The 21,543-nt window shown below is 34.8% G+C and overlaps 1 protein-coding gene across 15 annotated transcripts in view; it reads left to right on the top strand.

The window, feature by feature from the left end:
- Window positions 1–21,543, top strand: part of PCLO (piccolo presynaptic cytomatrix protein) — a 386,717-nt gene that overhangs the window by 16,703 nt on the left and 348,471 nt on the right. For all 15 annotated transcript variants that reach the window (XR_011437785.1, XR_011437786.1, XR_011437781.1 and 12 more), the window contains exon 3: window positions 3,421–4,827. Coding sequence is in view for 7 of the 15 variants with exons in the window: in XM_070264476.1 (XP_070120577.1) it covers window positions 3,421–4,827 (1,407 nt within the window). In the remaining 8 variants the exon portion in view is untranslated. The remainder of the gene's footprint in view (window positions 1–3,420; window positions 4,828–21,543) is intronic.

Here is a 21,543-nt window from a genome sequence, read left to right as displayed (position 1 = left end):
AAGTAAAGAATTATGCCTTGAACTGTATTTTCTTCTTTTATCTTGTCTGGCTGCATGATTATGAGGTGATGTAGTATCATTGAAGACTTTGGAAGAGAACAAAGGAGAAAAAATAAATAGTAGAGCAGCAGAATTGACACTGACAGCAGGGGAGATGCTTGAGTGGGCAGATGCATATCTGTAGAGGAATTGCTTTCTATCAAGAAGGGGTAAAATGGAGTGAAAGTTTCTTACATTCTTGCTCACCTTTGGCCATGGTACTTGCATAGGGAGCAATTGCTTGATTATGTTTTGAGATTCAAATATTTACATGTATAAAAAGTTAATTGTTTTGTGAAATGTTTCAAACATAAAGAAAGGTAAAGACAAAAATATAATGAATACATACATACTCAACACCCATATTGAAAACAAATGTAATGAATACCCAAGTACCTCCCACCCATATTTAACAAATATTTTAATTTTACTTTTCGATTCAGATTTTTAAACAGAAATATAACATGTTGGAGTTGAAAATTTCTTTTAACTTTCTCCAAATAAAAGTTTGCTTTCTGTGAGATAGCAAAATAAACCTTGTTATACGTGGTGCATGAATAAATAAATGAAATAATTTCAATGTGCTTTTTTATTTTAAAACCATTTTAATGATTAAGTAAAAGATTCGGTATAGGTATTTTTTTTGTTGAGAAAGCTTAACACTGTAGGTTGTCAAATGAAAAAGAAGTTTTTTTAAAAAATTTTTTTTAATTGCAGTAACATTGGATTATAACATTATATAGCTTTCAGATGTACATCGTAATATATTTTGAATTCTGTGTAGCTTACATCATGTTCACTACCCAAAAACTAATTATAGTCCCCATCCCCTCACATGTGAGCTTAATCGCCCCTTTTGCCCTCCCCCTCCCTTCCCCTATAGTAACCACCAATCCAATCTCCATTGCTATGTATTTGTTTGTCGTTGTTTTTGTCTTCTACTTATGAGTGAGATCATATGGATTTGACTTTCTCCTTCTGACTAATTTCACTCAGCATAATACCCTCAAGGACCATCCATGTTGTCACAAATGGCCGGATTTCATCATTTCTTATGGCTGAGTAGTATTCCATTGTGTAGAAATACCACATCTTCTTTATCCATTCATCCCTTGATGGGCACCTAGGTTGCTTCCAAGTCTTGGCTATTGTGGATAATGCTTCAGTGAACATAGGGGTGCCTGTATCTTTATGCCTTTGCGTTATCAAGTTCTTTGGATAAATGCCCAGCATTGGGATAGCTGGATCATATGGTAGATCTATTCTTAATTTTCTGAGGATACTCCATTACTGCTTTCCATACTGGCTGCACCAGTTTTCAGTCCCACCAGCAGTGTACAAGGGTTCCCTTCTCTCCACATCCTCTCCAACATTTGTTGTTTCCTGTCTCGTTAATTATAGCCATTCTGACCGGAATGAGGTGATACCTCACTGTAGGTTTGATTTGCATTTCCCTGATAGCTAATGATGTTGACCATCTTTTCATATGCCTCTTGGCCATCTGTATATCTTCTTTGGAGAAATCTCTGTTCAGATCTTTTGCCAATTTTTTAATTGGATTGTTGGGGGTTTTTTTGTTGAGCTGTATGAGTTCTTTGTATATTTTGGATATTAACCCCTTATCTGATGTATGGTTTGCAAATATCTTCTCCCAATTGTTAGGTTGTCTTTTCGTTTTGTTGATGGTTTCCTTTGCTGTGCAGAAGCTTTTTAGTTTAATGTAGTCCCATTTGTTCATCTTTTCTTTTGTTTCCCTTGCCTGGTCAGACATGGGACTTGAAAATATGCTGCTCAGACCAATGTCATAGAGTGTACTGCCTATGTTTTCTTCTAGAAGTTTCATGGTTTCGGGTCTTACATTCAAGTCTTTAATCCATTTTGAGTTGATTTTTGTTCATGGTGTAAGGGAATGGTCTACTTTCATTCTTTTGCATGTGGCTGTCCAGTTTTCCCAACACCATTTATTGAAGAGACTCTCCTCTCTCCATTGTATGCTCTTGGCTCCCTTGTCGAATATTAGCTATCCATAGATGTGTGGGTTTATTTCTGGGCTCTCGATTCTGTTCCATTGATCTGTGCGTCTGTTTTTGTGTCAATACCATGCTGTTTTGGTTACTATGGCTTTGTAGCATATTTTGAAATCAGGGAATGTGATACCTCCAGCTTTGTTCTTTTTTCTCAGGAATCCTTTGGCTATTCGGGGGTCTTTTGTTGTTCCGTAGACAAAGAAGTTTTTAAAAAGTTTAAGAATGATTAGTTCAGTCTCTTTTGAAAAGGAAATTGTTTGCAAATAAAAAGTTGCTGTTTGCTAGGCTAACACTTCACAGTTTTGTACTGTGGGAAACCTTTTCTTGTACCTCTGCTTTGTATATGTAGTTTTTCACTGTGTGGAATTCTATACAAAGAACCTCAGTGCTAAATTGGTAACGGTTATTTTGAGTGGAGAAGATTGGATCATGTAGAATTTGCCATTCTAAATTACTTTGGTAATATTTAAAATTTTGTGTTGTGAACATATATTATTTTGGAATTAAAAAAGGTAAATGTTAAACATAGGTACTTTTAAATTATCTTTTAGAATATAGTATCAAGTTCAACATCTCCTTTTCACAATGGATACTATATGAAAAGAGCAGATGCCCTTCCGTATATCTTATGTATATACGTATCTCACCAGTCAAATAGGCATATTGCTTACTTATATTGCTCTTTACAGTATATTCATAAAATTTATAAGGAAACAATGTTTTCTTTGTTAGATCATGCTGTTAGATAATTTGAAGGAAATTTTTTTTTTATTTTCTTAGCAGAGAATTTTCTCTTTCAAACCCATCATGGTTAATAGTTTTTGTTTTCACACCTTAGATTATGTTGTCTTGGAGGGGTCAGTAATGCTCTGCTATTTTAAAAACTTAGCAGCATGTTAGTAATTTGACAAGCATACTCTGGGTTGTATAAAAACTGTTTACCAGCTGTCACTAGAGAAAATATGTCACATAACTGATTTATGGAATCTAATATGTTATAACTCGGGTTTTTTTGATGATATATGGTTTTTTATTTCTGGGAGTAATCAAACTTTGAGTAAGTCGAAGGCAAAGAATAATAAAATTATCGTTAGATGAAAAATACAACTCTTGACTTTTGCTTTTTCTTTTCCTTAAAATATAGAATGCTTAAGTCTCTGAAGTTTATTAATTATATTTTAATGTAATTAACATTTTAATACTTTAATATAAATTAATTAAAATAATTTGATGTATATTTTATGTTTCGAATGATGAGAAACATGGTTTCAAATGGTACCATGCCTTTTTAAAAATGTTTTTATGATTTTACATTGTTATTATCTCAGTGACCATTCTTTTATATTATTTCTAGATAAAAGAGTGGCTCTGTTTAAACTGTCAAATGCAAAGAGCTCTAGGAGGTGATCTGGCTTCAATTGCATCATCACCCCAGCCCAAACCGAAGACTGGTCCTGCTATTCCCAAGACAGGAGTGAGCAAACCATCCCCACAGTCACAGCAGATTTCTCCAAAGAAGGATACTGCACCCAAACAGGATATCTCAAAGGCACCTGAGTCTAAAACGCCCCCACCACCAGTGAAACAGCCAGCCCTTCATGGTTCTCCCCTAGTCGTGGCTAAGCAATCTCCCATGGCAGAGTCCCCATCCAAGCCAGCCCCTCCCAAAGAGCCTTCTGTCCCATCTGAGCAGGCCAAGATCCCCATGGCTGATGATAAACCAAAGCAGCCCAAGACGGTAAAGCCAGCCATAGACACTGTGTCTTCATCGTCAACAGAAACAAAACCTGACATTCCAACCTCCAGAGTACAGTCACAGGATCAAGAAAAAACAACCCCTGCTCTAAAAACAGACTCTGCCAAACCCTCACAGAGTTTTCCACCAACAGGAGAGAAAGTCACCCCATTTGATTCTAAAGTCATACCTCGTCCTGCATCAGATTCGAAAATTATTTCACATCCTGGGCCTAGTTCAGAGGGCAAAGGTCAAAAACAGTTTGATTCAGTTCAAAAGAGGGAAGAACCCAAGAAAGCACAAACCAAAATAAGTCCTAAGCCAGATGCAAAGCTGATGCTAAAAGGGTCACCAACACCCCTGGACCCACGACCTACCACTGGCCAAACTGCCCCCGCATCTCAACAGCCCCCAAAGCCTCAGGAGCAGTCGAGACGTTTCAGTCTCAATCTGGGAAGTATTACTGATGCCCCTAAATCACAGCCCACAACTCCTCAAGAAACTGTGACTGGAAAACTCTTTGGGTTTGGAGCATCAATCTTCAGCCAGGCATCAAATTTAATCTCCACAGCAGGTCAGCCTGGATCTCATTTACAAAGTGGGTCAGGGGCCCCAACAAAACAAGGCCCTCCTCCTTCACAGCCACCTCCTTCTCAGGGGCCACCCAAACCCACAGATCAGGTACCACTAGCACCTGCAAAGGTTATGCCTGTGGAAAAGGAAACAAAAGCTCCAGTAGCTGAAAAATTAGAGCCCAAAGCTGAACAAGTTCCAGCAGTAAAAAGAACAGAAACGGAAAAAAAGCCTCTGCCTATTAAGGATAGCAAACCTTCAACAGCTGAGCCTCAAAAAGCTGTCCTTCCCTCTAAACCGGAGAAAAATCCCAAACCACAATCAGCCTGTCCTCTCTGCAAAACTGAACTCAACCTAGGTTCTAAGGATCCTCCTAACTTCCGCACTTGCACTGAATGCAAGAATCAAGTGTGTAACCTCTGTGGATTTAACCCGACACCACACTTGACTGAGGTAAGTGATGTTATATTACATATGGATGTGACTATATTGTGTTTATTCTGAAATATTTTGGTAGCCAAATTGCTGAGTAAAAAATACATTTTTGGTAAAGAAAATAAATCAGTATTGATATCTTAGAAGTTTCAATTACTTGCTACAGGCTTCCCTGCTTATTAAAAGTTCATGCAATTTGTACTTTTCTGGGTTAATGTACCAGGAGTAAGAAGGTGAAATAAGCTGACAACTTAAAATAACAATTATCCCAATCCTTTATGAATTAACGAGCTATAGTTTTGGAGGACTATCTGATTTTCACTTATAAACACCAAATAAGGGTTGTAATTTACTGTCGCCAATATCTCTGATCCTTCCGGTCTCTTTAATACATTAAAAAAAGAAGTTTGGTTGCAGATCCATAAACAAATAACATTAGATCTGTTATTTTACAAAAATTATTAAGAACTTTGTGTAAGTTAATAATGTCTACTAGAACATATTGGTTCAACTATATTATGCCTAGACTTTTTGTAATTCTATTTGAGGTACAATCTGGCATAAATATAATAGAGCGCTTCATTAAGAACTGTGGAAAGAAAAAAAAGATATCTGGATTTCAGTGACTAATGTCAAGGAAATTTATTTTTTTTCGGGGGGGGATGACAAGAGCAGTTTTTCCACAATGTAAATGACCAAAAAGCAGATGGCAAATTTCTACCTAATATACTCGTAAAAAATGAATCTATAGGCATTAGTAATGTGTTAGGACTATTAGAATATCTGGATCTTGAGAGACTGAGGGGTTAAACAACCGCTGCTGTCTATTTAGATAAGTAACAAGCTTTTTAATAAAGATTTTGTGGTTGGATTTAAAATAATTGTTTATTGCTTTTTATAAAAATCAAAACTACTTAAGGATTATTTTATTCCACTCTCTTGATTTTGTAATTAATTGGAATGGAAAATTGAACAGATTTTTAGCAACTATTCAAAAGAAGCTTTAAGATTCTTGGTGGTGTTTTTGAGTTAAATTTTTTTTAAGAATAAACTGTGGACTATTTTTATTTTTTACTTTTGAAAGATGTTAAGTTGTTTTGACATAACATTATATGAAAGTATTGTCCCTATAGATTTAAGCAGATTTTATCCCCTTTAACTGTGATAAATAATGTTAACTAAGATCCATTTTAAAGGTAGGTAAAATTTGGTTTCTCTCAGCCCTTCAAGAGTTGTAACAAGTATAATTATTACTCACAGAGTTCAGGATTCAATGCAAAAGCAAAACAAAGCATCTTAAATTTCTTCCATATTTTCAGAAGAGTTGTTTTTGGTTGTGTATTCTTGAAGAGGGAGTTTTATTTTCCCTTTACAATTGTATTAATTTCACAGCTTTTAAAAAGTGTACTTTTCAATGAGGAGTCTTATGGTATCAACACCATGCAGTTAGTTTAAATAGTTATCCAATGAACTGCACCACTAAAAACAAAACTATAATGTTTGCATTTAAAGTGTACTTTGTGCTCGCTAAAAAGAAGTGGCATGCGGAAGGACTATAACTTGTGTGTGCATGTGTGTACATACGTTTATGTATACATTTGGGCCATAGTGATTATTAGAATTGTCAGTGTTTGGAGATATGAAATGAGAGCCCTTGGGTAGACAGACAATAAACCTTTCAGGAAAATCTTTGATTTGTTATGTTGGTAAATTATATTTTAGAGGTAGTAATTTGGAAAGGAGATTTTTTGAATAAAGCAGAGAATTATCTAGAACATGTGTGGAATTTCAATACTTTGAAAATATAAATGGTTTCCAGTTTTTAAATGGTTTAGGTGAAGTCTCATTTTAAATATGATCAGTGAGATTTAGGCAATCTGTCATTGTTCAGATTATTTTGCTCTGCGGTAATTTCTTTGAATTTGGAAGATCGTGTTTCAGAGGAGAAAAAAATGGTGTCAAGAGAGTAGTGTTCTTGGCTAATCCTCATGAAGTTTTCAGGTGGCAGAAGGCCTTAATGCCCTCTGGCTCTAGGTAAAGTTGATGAGCTGACCTGGCATCAAGGGAGTGAATAAAGGTTAGTTGAGTTAATCCATGTTCAGATGGTTCTATTGTTATTGCCTAAAGGACTTCAGACGACTGGCAGAAGGGCTTAGTTGAAGAGGAAGGCACATTGTGTTTGCATGTGTGTGCGTGCATACGTATACGTATATATCCAGGAAGTTGTAAATATGGTATATAGGCTTAACTCGTGGTGCTATCCCAGTGTTCATGCTACTAACCTCTCCTTGTTTCTAGCGGCTGGGAAAGCATCTTCTCCTTGATCCTTGTTTTATTTTTACGGTTCCTTCATTCTGCTTGTGATATTTTTCTGGTGATCCAGTATTTTCTGCTGGCCTGGCACTGTACTTTCATTCTAGTTTTAGAGAGCACATTCTGAAAACACTCAGACTTTATGTCTGCAATGCAAAGAAGTAGTATTCCTCAAGAAAGGATTCAACTATTTCCATTTATTTTTCTAATAAAGCATATATAAATCTCTGTTATAAGCCTTTGCTTCTGCTATGCTAATCACTGTGAGGCAGGATTTCTTTTCCCTCTGGTGCCACTCTGCCCTCCCCTTTTGCTGTTCTGTTCCTCTGATGGTGAGAAGAGCTGGTCATAGTTTGTCATGGATTAGCGCCTACGACAGTATTCTCCCTTCCCTCACCCATTAATCAAATACACCTGTCTCTAAGGTCGCTTCCTGTACCTCATACACACCATCCCCCATAGCACCTGAGCAATGGCGAGGGCTGCCTGCAGGGCCCTGGGATGGAGCCACATTCAGCCTAAGCGTTGTGAATTAACGGTATGGTGCTCAGTTTGTATAAATGGTACAATAATCTGTTGATCTCTGATAGCAAGGAACAATTCTTTTAAGCTTTGATTTCTGCCAACTCAGAGAATATTTTATCTTGGAAGGAGTTTTAAAATTGGCAGAAAGGCTTTCTGAAAGAGCTAATTTTATAGAATTTGGAAGCATGCTGAGGAAAACAGCCTAAATGGGCAATCAATTTACCTAGTGAACTTTAATCATTCTGGATCAGTTCAAATGTAAAAATGTCAAAATTGCTCCTAGTGGGTACTTATTTTATTGTTTTTACTACACTATTAGAAAGTAATATTTTACTATGAAAATAAAGCATAACTCTGTTTCCTCGTGTTTCAGGAAGTCCTAGAGTCATAATTTTACTTCCTTAGTAAGATAATTATGCACGGCCTAAATCACGCAGGAATAGCGAGCATATGTTTGTCACTAGGCAACAAATGAGCCTTTTGAGCCAGTTGAGACCCAGTGGTGTAACTGAGCTCCCTTCAGATCTTTACTCTCTAGCCAGGGTGGCTTCTGCATTCTCTGCCAAATACTCAAGGAAGGCCTAGTGGGGATGCGTTGCATTTCTTAGTTTGGCAAACCACGTATCTTTCCTTTACTTTAAAGATCATTAGTTAATACTTTAAAAATCATATATCCAATACTAAGAAGCGTTTAAGTATACGCACACACACACGAGAAATTAAACACTGAAATAATGATTAAAAAATCAATACAAAGGTAAGAATTCTACCAATAATCATTTTCAAAAGAATTGCATAATGGAGATCAACATTCTGTGTGAATATTTCTGACATTTATGGCAGAGAGGGACACCTGATGTCACTTTTTGATTGATAAATCAAAGAATCAATGAAAGCTGATAAGTTTGTCTGTAGAAACAAAATTTTTACTTCTTAATTTTTAGGAGAAATTCAATATGATACCTTTTTATTAAATGATATTTAGTCCAAAAAATCCAGATTTGGATTTAAAATAGAGATGTTTTTGTTGGAGCAAATTTAAACAAAAAGTGTTTTCTCTATCAGTCTTTTTTTCTATGCATTTTTACATGGTTACATGGTATCCCAATCTTAACATTTGATTTTATAACATTTCCCGACATGATTAAACATGTCTTAAGTATTATTTAAAATTATTATTACTCAATTCTGTGAATGTATGTTTTTTCATCCACATTCTCTTCATATTAGGGATTTAGTTTGTTTTCATTTTTTTATTATAAATAAGATGAACATTTTTGGACATAAATGTTTGTATTTTTAACTGTTTCCCAAGGAAAGCTTACTAGTACAAAAGTTACTAATTCAAAGGATAGGGACCCTGAAGTATCAAATTCTCTTTGGAGAGGTGATAGCAGTTGACATTGCCTTTCTTACTGCAGCCTCTGCGGACTTGAATAATAACATTTAAAATGGTGTTTGTTAATTTGGAAGTCTAAAATTTCCTTAGATTTGTATTTCTTTGATTGACAAAAGTTTTATTTAGATAGTAAATATAAATAGATGATTCTAATTATGATCCAGAGAAAACATTGTGCATTGTGGGAAAAGGTAAACTGATATCAATCATGTTGCTATTTTTTTTTATGGGGCTGGTACTTAACTAGCCCTATGTGAAAGGCATTGTGCCAGGGATTTTTCTCCCAACGAGGGGGCAAGTTTTACAGCTGTTTTAGAGAGCAGGAGAATGAATATCAGAGAGGTGTCATTATCAAGCCACAGAGGTGTAATTCAGAGGCTGAGCTGGTGCTGTTTCTCTCCCACTGTGTTTAAGTAACCTAGGGAACTGGGAAACAAATGCTGCTTGTTCTGTGCTCTCTTACCTGTAAGTTGTGTCAGTTGGTAATCACTAGGACTTTAGTACTAACAAATTTGCTAATACGTACATCAAAACCAGGTAACATTTGGGGCCCACAGGATAGTGGTGTCTGTGTTACACTGTTTAATTTAGAAGAATGGGCAGATTGAGAGGTTTCGAAGCATAGAGGCCAGCATCATTGCACAAATTTTCTTTCCAGATAATTCTTCTAACTGGTCAGCATTTATAGGTGAAAGCGTATGGCTGAATGATGAAATAATGACCCTGCCTTCATGTATAGTGAGTGCGAGGGCATAAAACATACTTGTTCCAGGGGCTGGCCTGGTGGTATAGTGGTTAAGTTTGTGTGCACTGTGTCAGTGGCAGCCCGGGGTTTGTGGGTTCAGATCCTAGGTGCAGACCTATGTGCTGCTCATTAAGCTGTCCTGCGGCGGCATCCTACGTACAAAATAGAGGAAGATTGGCACACATAGCGCAGCAACAATATTCCTCAAGCAGAAAGAGAAAGATTGGCAGCAGATATTAGCTCAGGGCTAATCTTCCTCACAAAAAACCTAAAAAAAAAAAAGATACTTGTTCCAGCTGCAAGAAATGCTATTATATTTCTGCCAATGCATGCAAAGACTTTACTCCATGAAAATGGTGAACATCTAAGTGTTCAGTTGGTGATAGTGCTGGTTGTTAATTTTTGTTTCTATCAACATTTTTATATAGCCGCCTTTGTTACGTTCCCAGAAGTGGAATGCTGAACTATAGGTTATGTGTATCTTGAACTGATTTCCACAGAGTTGTATCAATTTATATTCTGACCAATGCTGCGTATGTGTCTGATAAGCTAGTCACTGGACAGATGTGGCTAATGAGAATTGTGGCTAGCTCAAATTAAGATTACTTTAAGTGCAAAAAACACATTGGATTTCAAAAGCTTAGTATGAAAAAATGTAAAATACCTCACTAATAATTTTATGTTGATTACTATTGTGTTAGGCTTTTCTTCCTTAAACGTTGCTGTTAACACTGCCTTTTCATTGTGTAACTTTGCAGTTGCATGTGCAGGCCCTGTGGTATACTGCTGTGTAGATATATTTATTTCTCTCTGTACAAGCAAAACAGGAATATTCTTATATTTGTTGCACTCTGATTATCTCTTCCAGGGCTCATTTCCTCTTGTTACACAAGACAGCTGGTTCTTTTTTGCATGCTCTGCTGAGCAGATACGTGTCAGGGCTTTCATCTTCAAGAGATAGACTACAGATGCCTGGCTTGGCCTGGCCTGGCCTGTGGATCAATGTTCTCAGGTCCTGCTAATCGTCAGTAAGAAATGTCTATACTGTTTACTAGTATACTGTGGCCATACCAACCGTTAGGTCAAGACATGTTTTTTTCTCTCCTGACCCCTCTAGGTCCAAATATTTCCTCTATATTTCTTTTCAGAATTCTTGGGTCTGTTTATAGTCTCCCTCTGGCTTTAGATGAAAACCATCAGTTTTTGGATCAGTTGGTACCAGAAGACTCAGCAATACAGAATATTAGAAATTGACTATATTATCTGTTCCAGTTTTCTTCCTTTCTTTTCTTGAGGGCCATTCATTTTACTTTTAAAACTCTATTCCAGTAACTTGAATTATAAAAGTACTATTTCTTATAACAATCCATAGATTAACAATCCTAAAATATCTGAAGAAGAAATGAATAGCTTCCTTTGTCCCATGCACTTCTGCTGATGATTTAGTATATATTCAGACATTTGTTTTTGCTTTTTGTTTGTTTATAATGGTTATACAAACAGTGAAGTGTAGAAGGATTTGAGATTTTTTTTAAGTTTTATGGACTAGTTATGTTTTTAAAAATAACACTTATTTTGAAATCAACATTTAATCTTACTATACATATTTTCTTTGATTTCTTTTTTTCACAAAACTTCATACATGGGGCATTCTTTCAAATGAAAACTCATTGACTTATTCTATTTATGAGGTAAATAGCTGTGCAGTATCTCAATACTGATATATATTCTCCTCTTGAAAACTGAGAAATTGAGAGTATTTCTAGCTCCTGTTACTGTAGAAACAACACTGCAGTAAAACATCTCTCTCTCTATTTTTCCGTTGTATTTTGATATGTTAGATAATTTCCTTGAAATCAATGTTCAAGGTTAAGGCAAATTGGATTTAAGAAAACTTTCATATTACTTTGTTTGAAAACGGTAGTAATTATAGTCCAGCCAACAAACTATGAGTGTCTCTACTTTCCTACATTGACTAGCTCATATTTATAAATTTCAAGAGTCATAAATTGTATTGTTGCATACTTTTAAATTTCCCCGCTTATTTTGAGAGTAAACATGTCTTTATCAGCATCATGAGTTATCAACCATTTATATTTTTCTTTTTTTTAAAATTTCCCATTTATACCCATTGACCATTTTTTTGGTAAAAGAGATCTCTGTGTTTTTCTTCTAATATTTTAGAGAATTTAATTCCTTGTCAAGCTATCTTAATTATTTTCCATGTTGATCACTTGTCTTTAATTTTTTTAATGAAATTTTTTCCATACATGAGGTTTCTAAAAAATTTTTTTATGAAATCAAATCTTTTAATTTTTCCTTATGATTACTTACTTTGCTAAAGAAGGCTTTTTCACATTTATTTTAGAAATAGCCTTCCGCATTTACTCCTAAACATCTCTAGTTTTATTTTTTTACTTCAGATCACTTATTTAGTTGTAATTCTTTTTTTTTCTTTTTGGTTTTTTGGTATGGTGTGAGGTGAAGAGTCTAATTTTATATATTTAAAATTCATAGCCACTTGCCTCCACATCATTTAATAAGTAATTCATCCTTCTCAATCTGGTTTTTAGTCCATCCTTTATCATGTAATAAATTTCTGTTAAAACGCAGTTTACTTTTCTAGATTCTTTAATTTGTACTCTTAGTTATATGTCTAGTTTACAATGTCAGTACCTTACTATTTTTATTAGCCTAGTTTTAATATTTAAAGGTATTGAATATCCATGAAAACCTTAGCAAAAGAGTCTAGTAATAGGGTGTTGTCCAGCCCAGAATTTGACTTTACCCTACTTATAAGCTAATAAATTAACTTCTTACTGTTTTATAGATGCTAATAGTAGACATGAGACTCTTGGATCAGAGACAAAGAACTTGATTACTCACACCACAGCAGGCAGCATAATTATCAGCATATTTCCATGAGTTCCCATTGCTCCCACTCTTCTGGGGGTCAGATTATATGGGCCTAGATTGATGTTGTACATGCAGAGGGTTTGAGTTGCAGATGAGGCACACTGAACTTGTGGAATCCACCTCTTTTATAGCAAGCAATAGCTAGTCTGTTGTTTGTCACAGAGGAAGGCATTACCTCATCCCTTAAGGTTGCCCACTGCACACAGAAGCCTGGGAAATGGCCAGGGTGAAGAACAGCCAGGGTCTTCCATTGTTGGCATACCCTGTAAGACATGTAGGAGAAGGAGAGACCTATTGAGGATTGTCTTGCCTAAGAGGTATTAAAAATCTAGTGGATTTTAAGTGTAAAATATTGTGAACTCCTCCTTCAAATGTTGTTAAATCTAGAGACCAAGTATAGAAAACAGATAAAAGTGAAAATGTGCTGATTGAGGTCAACTTCAGCCACTTGACTGAGAGCTGGAAGCTCTCATGGAGCTTCCATGAATGGAGGTACCATCTGGTAACCTCTCTTACTCTTGGCCCTGCCACTGATCCAACTACATGAAACTTCTATGAAAAAGGACTACTTATCAAACCACTGCTTTAAAGATGAAGAAAATTAGGGTCAGGGAATTGAAATGAAATGCTTAAGATTGGGGCCAGATATTGATTGCTGCAGTACTAAATAAAAATACCCTTTTCATTGTTTGTTTTCTACATCTCCTTTTAAAAATTCCTTCCTTTACTTAAACTTGTGAACAAAAGAAATGAGAAAAACTTGTCAAACAAACAACTCAGTCCTATAATCAGATAAGCAATGCTCCAGCAGAAATACTTGCCTTATAATTTAGTGTATATTAACATTTTCTTGCCTTATTTTGTGTGGGTTACATAATCCCACATATTAATATAATGTTAATATGATTTGAAAATAAGTTCAATGGCATTTCCACTACACAGACAGATTTGTGGGCAGGACTCTGAGATTTCTCTTTCATTAAATTATAGAAATCTACCTAATCAGCTGGCAAAATCATGTTTCTGGGCTAAATATGACATTCTATACTACTGATAATGTAACTTACATGGTAGTTTTATACAGCTTATTATAGATCTATCTTACTGTCGGAGAAAAAAATAATAATAGATATTCATATAAATAATTGAAACAATCTGTTTTGCTTTAATATTTCTTAACATTGGACAATTATATGTATGTATATATATTTGCAAATACAGTGTGTGTGTGTGTGTGTGTGCATGGATATATGTATATTTTAGATCTAAAAATAGAAATTTCCCTAGGAATAAATTAGCACTTAAAATACCACAGTGTTTAATTTTGGGGGATAGCATACACAGTGCTGTGCATTAACATGTAAACCTGTGAGTGAAATCTGCCTTGTCAATTTTAAAAAGGTGTACTATCAGGTAGAAATATAATAAACAGGAGAAATAAAAGAATGTCTTACACATGGAATTAACCATTGGGATAAAAATAACCTCAGATATCTATGTGTTTAATCCCTAAACTTGGACTTAAGTACTTTCTACTTCTCTTTTGGATTTTCTAAAATTTTATGAGAAAATGTGTTTATGGACAGTTAGATGTGAGAAGACACGTCATTTTAATTTACCAGTTTGGGAAACCACAGAAAGAAGGGATGTTCGTTTAAAGCATTTTCAGATTTTTTTTAATACTATAATAAGATTAACAGCTAAAAAATATCATAGGTATATGATGGTTGTGAGTTTATCTTAATTGTTTTAGATCCTGAAATGAGATTTGTGTTCACTTAGATTACCTTTTAGAATTATTATATGTTTTTCACCCAGTTTCAGTTTATCTCACTATTTCATAACTTTATAAGTACAATGATTTTTTCAACATGCCATGTATTGTCACTATTCTTATCATCTCAAAGTGCCATCACAAGCAGTTTTCTTTTGCATCTGCTGAAAATAGAACCTCTCCACCTTAGCCACACTTCCAAAGGAAGGCTAATTAAATCACTCAGTAAACAATACATCTTTTCATTGTGTAAATTGTCTGCAAGAATGCCCATTAATTTCTTTGATATTTACTCAGCTTTCATGAAACTCTGCAGACTTCTGACATCTATTTTATGTCATGTGTTTATTCTTCCTTTCTTGTTTCATTTATCAACATACTGTAATTGACTACCACAAACAAACCACTCCCTGCTTAAAAAAAAACACATTCATACAGAAGTAATTATGTAAGTATTATCTAAATATACAAAACCTTTAATAATAATAGACTTAAAAGACTTAAATAGATAGAAGTGAATAGTGTCAGCTGAGCCATGCAAAACAAAAGATTGACTGTGTTTCGTGACTTTTATAAAAAGAATCATCCTCTATTTAAAAACTTTTCTCACTTATGAGGATTCTAAGCCACCTAGAGTCAGTTTTCTCATGGCATTGTAGTACAGTATGAAGACATATGCTAATTGATGGACCCAATACAATCTGATAATACACTGTCTGAATAATCTAGGACAGTTTTTTTAGATGTATTTTATTAAAGTGTGGTCCCACAAGATGCTACACTGAAAACATGTTCCTTGGTCAAAAAGTGAATTTAGGGAAATAGTGTGTAGAGTGAAATGCATACTTTATGTTAATAGCATTAAAATTGTAGTTAGAAATGGTTTGAATCTTAGTTGGTCCTATATTGGCAGCAAGAATTTTTAACGCCCTCCTAAAAAAATCTTACATACTAATATGTGTCTCTGCATATGTTCTTAAAGTATGAAAGGATTAGAAAGATCAGCTTTTTTTTACATGAAAAAATATGAACTCCCTATTTCAGATTATTTGCTTAAATATTACTTCAATGAGGCCTACTTTCACCCTTGAGTTAATGAACAAAGCCTGTGTAATCAAGCCATATATGTTTAAAAACAGAAACAAAACATATTATGGAAATTAATACTATAACCTGCCTCCAACCTCCCATAATGCAAAGTTTTCTTACCCTGCTCTCATTTCCTTTTGTCCCTGGCTCTTATTATCTTGTAATATAATAGTTAATTTACTAATTTATTATTTTTTTTTAAATTTATCATCTCTACCTCTCTAGAATGCAAGCTCCGTGAGTGCCAGCCACTTGGCCTGCAGTAGACTCACAAAATCTTTGTCGAATGAATGAATTAATCTCATGTAGTTATTACAGATGTAGTATCTGAATAAGGTAATCTGGAATATTGGTTCAGAGGGCTAACAGGTCCACCTCATATCTGGTTAGCTGCAAATATTTTTAGCAACTTTCCTACCTCACCTTTTCCCATTATACCTCCTTTCAAAAGGTGAAAAGAAGACACATTTACCACGTATATTGAAAAACTTTCTCCAAATAAAGTCTCATTATAAAATTGGGGCCATAGTGGATAACGTATCTTCTGTTACTGCTGAAGGAAAAATGAATGAAACTAAACTTCAAGGAGAAGAGACAACAGTTTTGGTGAATCAGATAGTGTAGCAGAGTAGTCAAGATGGCACCTATGCCGCCTTTTAGTGGCTTGGTTTCTTCACGTATAAAATGCATGTGATGATATGAGGACCTACCTCCTGGAGCTGTTATAATGATTAGAAAGAGTAAAGCTTTAAGGACAGTTCGTGGCACTTGGTAAAGCTCAATAAATGATAGTTTTGCTAGATCTAGAAGGCATACGGTATCAAGATACACCTTTTGCTAAACAGACAAGATAAAAATGATTCTTTTCTAAGTGAATTTTCACTTCTAAGAGTAGTTAAGCTGCTTAATAAACTGTGCTTTGGTGTTAAATGGCAAGTGTGGGCCTTTACCCCCAGCTTGAAAGATTATTTTATATAATGTGGTAAAAAGTAATGGGCCCTGACTAAAATAAAAACACATACATTGCTGTGTTCTTTTATTTGTGATGTCAACAGTTCTTCTATTTTTACTTATTTAATGAGCTTTTCTCTATGATTGTGGTATAGTAATGTAAGTGCTTTCTTTACATATGAAAAGAAGCAAAATTCTAAGATTTTGAAGACTTTTATTGGGAGAAATTTTTATCATGGACTTTTTAAAAATGAGTACTTGGAAAGCTCTAGAAAATTGCTGAGAAGTGATTACCAACAAGAATATGTTGACATGAGAAATGCTTACTGAAACTTATAGCTAAATGGCTTCGTTCATGTCAGCTATGGTCTGAGATTTATTTTCTTTCCTGACATTTAAATCAGTTGTTCAAACTTCTGTATTTCTAAAAAATTTGAATGAAATGGAGGTTTTATATCATCATGACTTTTTGCTAAATGAAGCCTAGTAGCCAGAATTTTTATAATGATTCATCCTAGTTATGAAAAAACGAAAATATATTTCCTAATTTAAATAATCCATCATCTTCAGGGAAATTGTACATATACTTTTTGACAGAATGTTATTTACATTACATAAAAATAAACACCACAACTAAAATATACAACTATATACTTGGGGGATTTGGGGAGAAGAAGCAGAAAGAAAAAAAAAAGGAAGATTGGCAACAGTTGTTAGGTCAGGTGCCGATCTTTATAAATAAAATAAAATAAACAATCATATTATTTGAACTCTTAAAAATATTCTTATTTTCTCTATTTTTAAAAAGTTGCGTAACATTTAAAGAGAACTTAGAGAGTCCATTTTGAAACTGGCATTACTCTAAATTTAAGTTGTGAAGTAAAAACTGATTTTTTTTTTCTGTAATCTTATTAGTTTTCTTTTGCTAGGTAACAAATTGCCACAAACTTAGCAGCTTAAAACAATACCTATTTATTAGCTCACAGTTTTGTAGCTCAGGAGGCTGGTGTGGCATGGCTGGGTTGTCAAGATCAGAGTCTGAACAAGAATGAAATCAAGATATGGTTGGGGTGTGTTTCTATCTAGGGGCTCTGACAAAGAGTCTGCTTCCAAGTTTGTTCAGGTTGTTGGCAGAATTCATTTCTTTGTGGTTGTAGGACTGAGGTCTCCATGTCCTTGCTGGCTGTTAGCCAGGGGCTACTTTTAGTTCTGGGAGGCTGCTGGCATTCCTTGTTGTGTGGCTCCTCTGTCTTCAAAGCCAGTAACAGAATTTCTGTCAGGTAGAATCCATCTCACACTTTAAATCTCTGACTTGAAGAAGGACTCAGGCTCTTGCAAAGGCTCACCTGATTTGATTGAGCCTGACAGGATAGTATCTCTTTGGATTTCCTCAAAAGTCAACTGATTAGTAACCTAGTCATGGAGAAATATCCCATCATATTTAGTTTTTGCCACACTAAAGGTGAGGGAATTAAATAAGGTGTGTGTACCAGAGGGCAGAAATCTTGGGGATAGGAGATACGTCTTAGACTTCTGCCTATCATGGCAACTAAGTTATTGAATTTCTTAAAGCAAGGAAGTTTTGTAAAAAGAGGGGACATCTATTTAATTGATTTAGTCACAGGACATGAATACATAAATGTCAATGGGTACTTCATTGACACATAGATGTAAAACAGAATTAATTTATCTCCAGTCCCATGGCAGGAAGAAGACTGACTTAGAGCAGTACCAGAAGTGGTCTTTATGATGTCATCTCTCCTGTAAGGTCTTCCACATGAAAATAGTAATGCAATATTCTATTTTTGGGGGATAGTAATGAGAGGTCTTTATGAATTTACAGTTCAATGCTTGACTTTATTTTGTAATCTTATCATTAATTTATTAAATGAATCAGATTATTTTGGAAATTAGAGTATAGAATTCCCTTGAGGGGAGGAGATGGACTTGACAGGACTTAGCAATTGACTGGATGTGTGGAATTGGAAGGATAAATATTACTCTATGATTTTCATTCTGGGATATTGGGGCAGCAGTTATAAAATCAAGTAAAACTGGCATAATGTTCGATTACTGGAATGTTGGTGTTCAGAGGGAAGTTAGATTACCATCCTGTTTTCGATGTCATCAGAATAGAAATGATATTAAAGTTATGAAATTCGATTGTAATATTGAAGAAAACACATAGAAAAGCAAACATGGAAGCCTGAGAGCTAGGAAAGGCCAGATTTTGTGGGGCAAAAGGAAGGAGGCAAAGCATAGCATATTAAGTGATCAGAGAGAAAGGAAAACTAAAAGAGGGCATTTTAGAAAGACAAGGGAAGAGAGATTTTTAAGGAAAACAAGTGATCAAGTGCCAAGAACATGGTGATAAAACTGATCTCCTAATAGCTGGATTATACATTGTTGCAAATCTTTGAAAAAAGAGACGTATTCAGAGCCAAAGAACATCTGTATTCTTGGATCTGGTTAAATATTTCTGAGAGTTTTACCAGACAAATGATTTAACAAAAGGAAGGCCCTATGCTTATTGCACCATTTTCTTTAGTAGTAAAAACAAACAAAACCCCAAATCTAGGAAGTTTCTACATTTCCAGCAATATATATGATTATATAAAGAAAACACGGCACGTTGTAATTTATGTAACCTAATACTTATTAAGCACCTACTTGGGTGCCAGGTTTCAAGCACCAAATATTCAAAACCACGTAAGGATGCATTTTTGCTTTTATTCTACAGACAGGGATATTGAGCACAGAGAAGTGGCTCAGTTCTCACTCCATTGTAAGTTGCAGAATAGGAATTTTAACCCTGTCTGACTCCAAATTTGGAAATCATAATTCATCTGCAAGATTGCCTTTCAAAATTTGATGAAATGTTATGAAACCATTGAAATAATAACTGAGTGCAATCTGGAGAAATTATATATTTATGATGTAGTGTTATTTAAAATGTGGTTTGCTATTATTGTAATAACTTCTAAGTGCTGCAAAGACCACTCTCAGGTGAAAATAGACAGATTAGAATGATAGATTTATATTAATTTTTTCTTTAATTTTTTTGTCTTTAATCTTTTTAAAGTATATTGAAATGAGAGGCTGTCTATAGCATCATGCTATGGAATTCATCAGCTAGAATGTGAAGGGTATAATGTTAACATTGGAGGAGTAACATACCTGTAGGAGGCTAACTAAAACATTGAAATAACAGTCATTGGCGCTGATACATTTTATTTACTATGAAGTCAGACAACTGGGAAAAGCAACTACATTAATACCAAGGCCGCGGAAGATAGAGTGGAAAAGGGGCTGTAAGTCAGGGTTAAAGCTATTGGGAAGGTGTTGAAGGTCTGTGGGAATGAGATTCATACATTGGCAAGATATCTAACAATAGAAATTTCAAAAGAGTGGAGTCGTTTGTTACCGGGTGGACATTGGTTGGAAAGCAGCGATGGGGAGCAGGAAATATGCCGCTCCCCTCACTCTATCACACTCTCGAACAGATGGGTCTTTTTTTTTTTTTGAGGAACGTTAGCCTTGAGCTAGCATCTGTGCCCATCTTCCTCTGCTTTTTATGTGGGACATCTGCTGCAGCATGGCTTGATAAACGGGGAGTAGGTCTACGCCCCAGATCCAAACCTGTGAACCCTGGGCCGCCGAAGCGCAGGGCATGAACTCACCACTACACCACCGGGCTGGCCCCAGGCAGATGTTTTGAATTGCAGACACCTGTTTAATCAACCTGGCCAGGTGCAGGGTTAAGGTCTGGGTATGAGTGTGGGTGTGTGAATTTGAGAAGTGGGGCAGGTGCTTAGATCTGTGATTATTATGTGTAGGCACAACAAAGTGAGGAGGCTGAAAGCAAGAGGACAGAGACTGGGAACAGATCCAGAGAATATTAAGTTCAAACTTTCAAAGTAGTTACATTAGTTACAATGGAGCCATTTCAAGGTCCAGTACATTTTGCAGACATAACCTTGATTCAGATAAGAATTAATGAAGGAGGTTGATTAATACAATGGTGATTTGTATTGACTAATCCTTCTCAAGTAAAAAATTGAGGAGGAAGAATATGTTTTGCAAAATAAAAATGTTACTCATGAAAAATATTGAGCGTTCATTCCTTTCTGCCTTTAATGATGGAGTTCAGTCTGTTTTAGAATTATGTACTTATATTAAGTATTCATAAAATATTTTACATCTAATTTGGGTAGTATTATTTTTAAAAGATAAAATTTGAGTGTAAAATTTTATTTAACTTTTGATAGCATGTATAGTGGGAAATTGAACTTCTGAAATGGTAATTTCAGGTTAACCCTTTCATGTGAAGGTATTTCAGTTTCTCTGGTAAGTGTCTCAATTATGATAGATAGGTAAAGGGATAAGTACTTAGGTAGATAGATACACAGATAGATAGATATTAGATGCTAAAACAACAGTCAACTTATGTGGTGTGAAAAATGACCAAGTAAATTTGGACTTAGGATCTAATATTATAGATCAGAGCGAAGGAAAAGAAAATCCATCACTTTCCCTACTAATTGTGATTTTTGCTTCTTCCTTTCTTAAGTTAATGAATTTTTAGAGATGGGCCTTTTTTTGTTCTCTCACTCACATGGATACACATGTAGATACACACACAAACTTTTTAACTTTACATAAATTATATTACTTTATCTATGGCTGTTCATCAATGGCCATAACTGTTGCCAAAGAATATCTGAAAACTATCATAGTTTGAAACTTTATATAATATATATACAAAACATATATATATATCGTATTATACATATAATTTATAGATAGTTTTGTTTGTGAGTTAAATGTCTGTCTACCAAAGAATAATTTTTTTAATGAATTCAACTGAGTGTATCTATATATTTTTAAATTCCAAATACCAACTCAAAGTTTTTAATTTTAAATGTGACGAAGGATTTACGTTTTAGTAGATATTTTGGTCATGATTAATATCTGATTTAAGTCATATTTAAATATCAGCTAAGGCTGAATAAAGCAATCATT

The sequence above is a fragment of the Equus caballus genome, chromosome 4 (genome assembly GCF_041296265.1).
Source record: "Equus caballus isolate H_3958 breed thoroughbred chromosome 4, TB-T2T, whole genome shotgun sequence".
Taxonomy (NCBI): Eukaryota; Metazoa; Chordata; class Mammalia; order Perissodactyla; family Equidae; genus Equus; species Equus caballus.
This window is presented reverse-complemented; position numbering and strand designations above follow the sequence as displayed.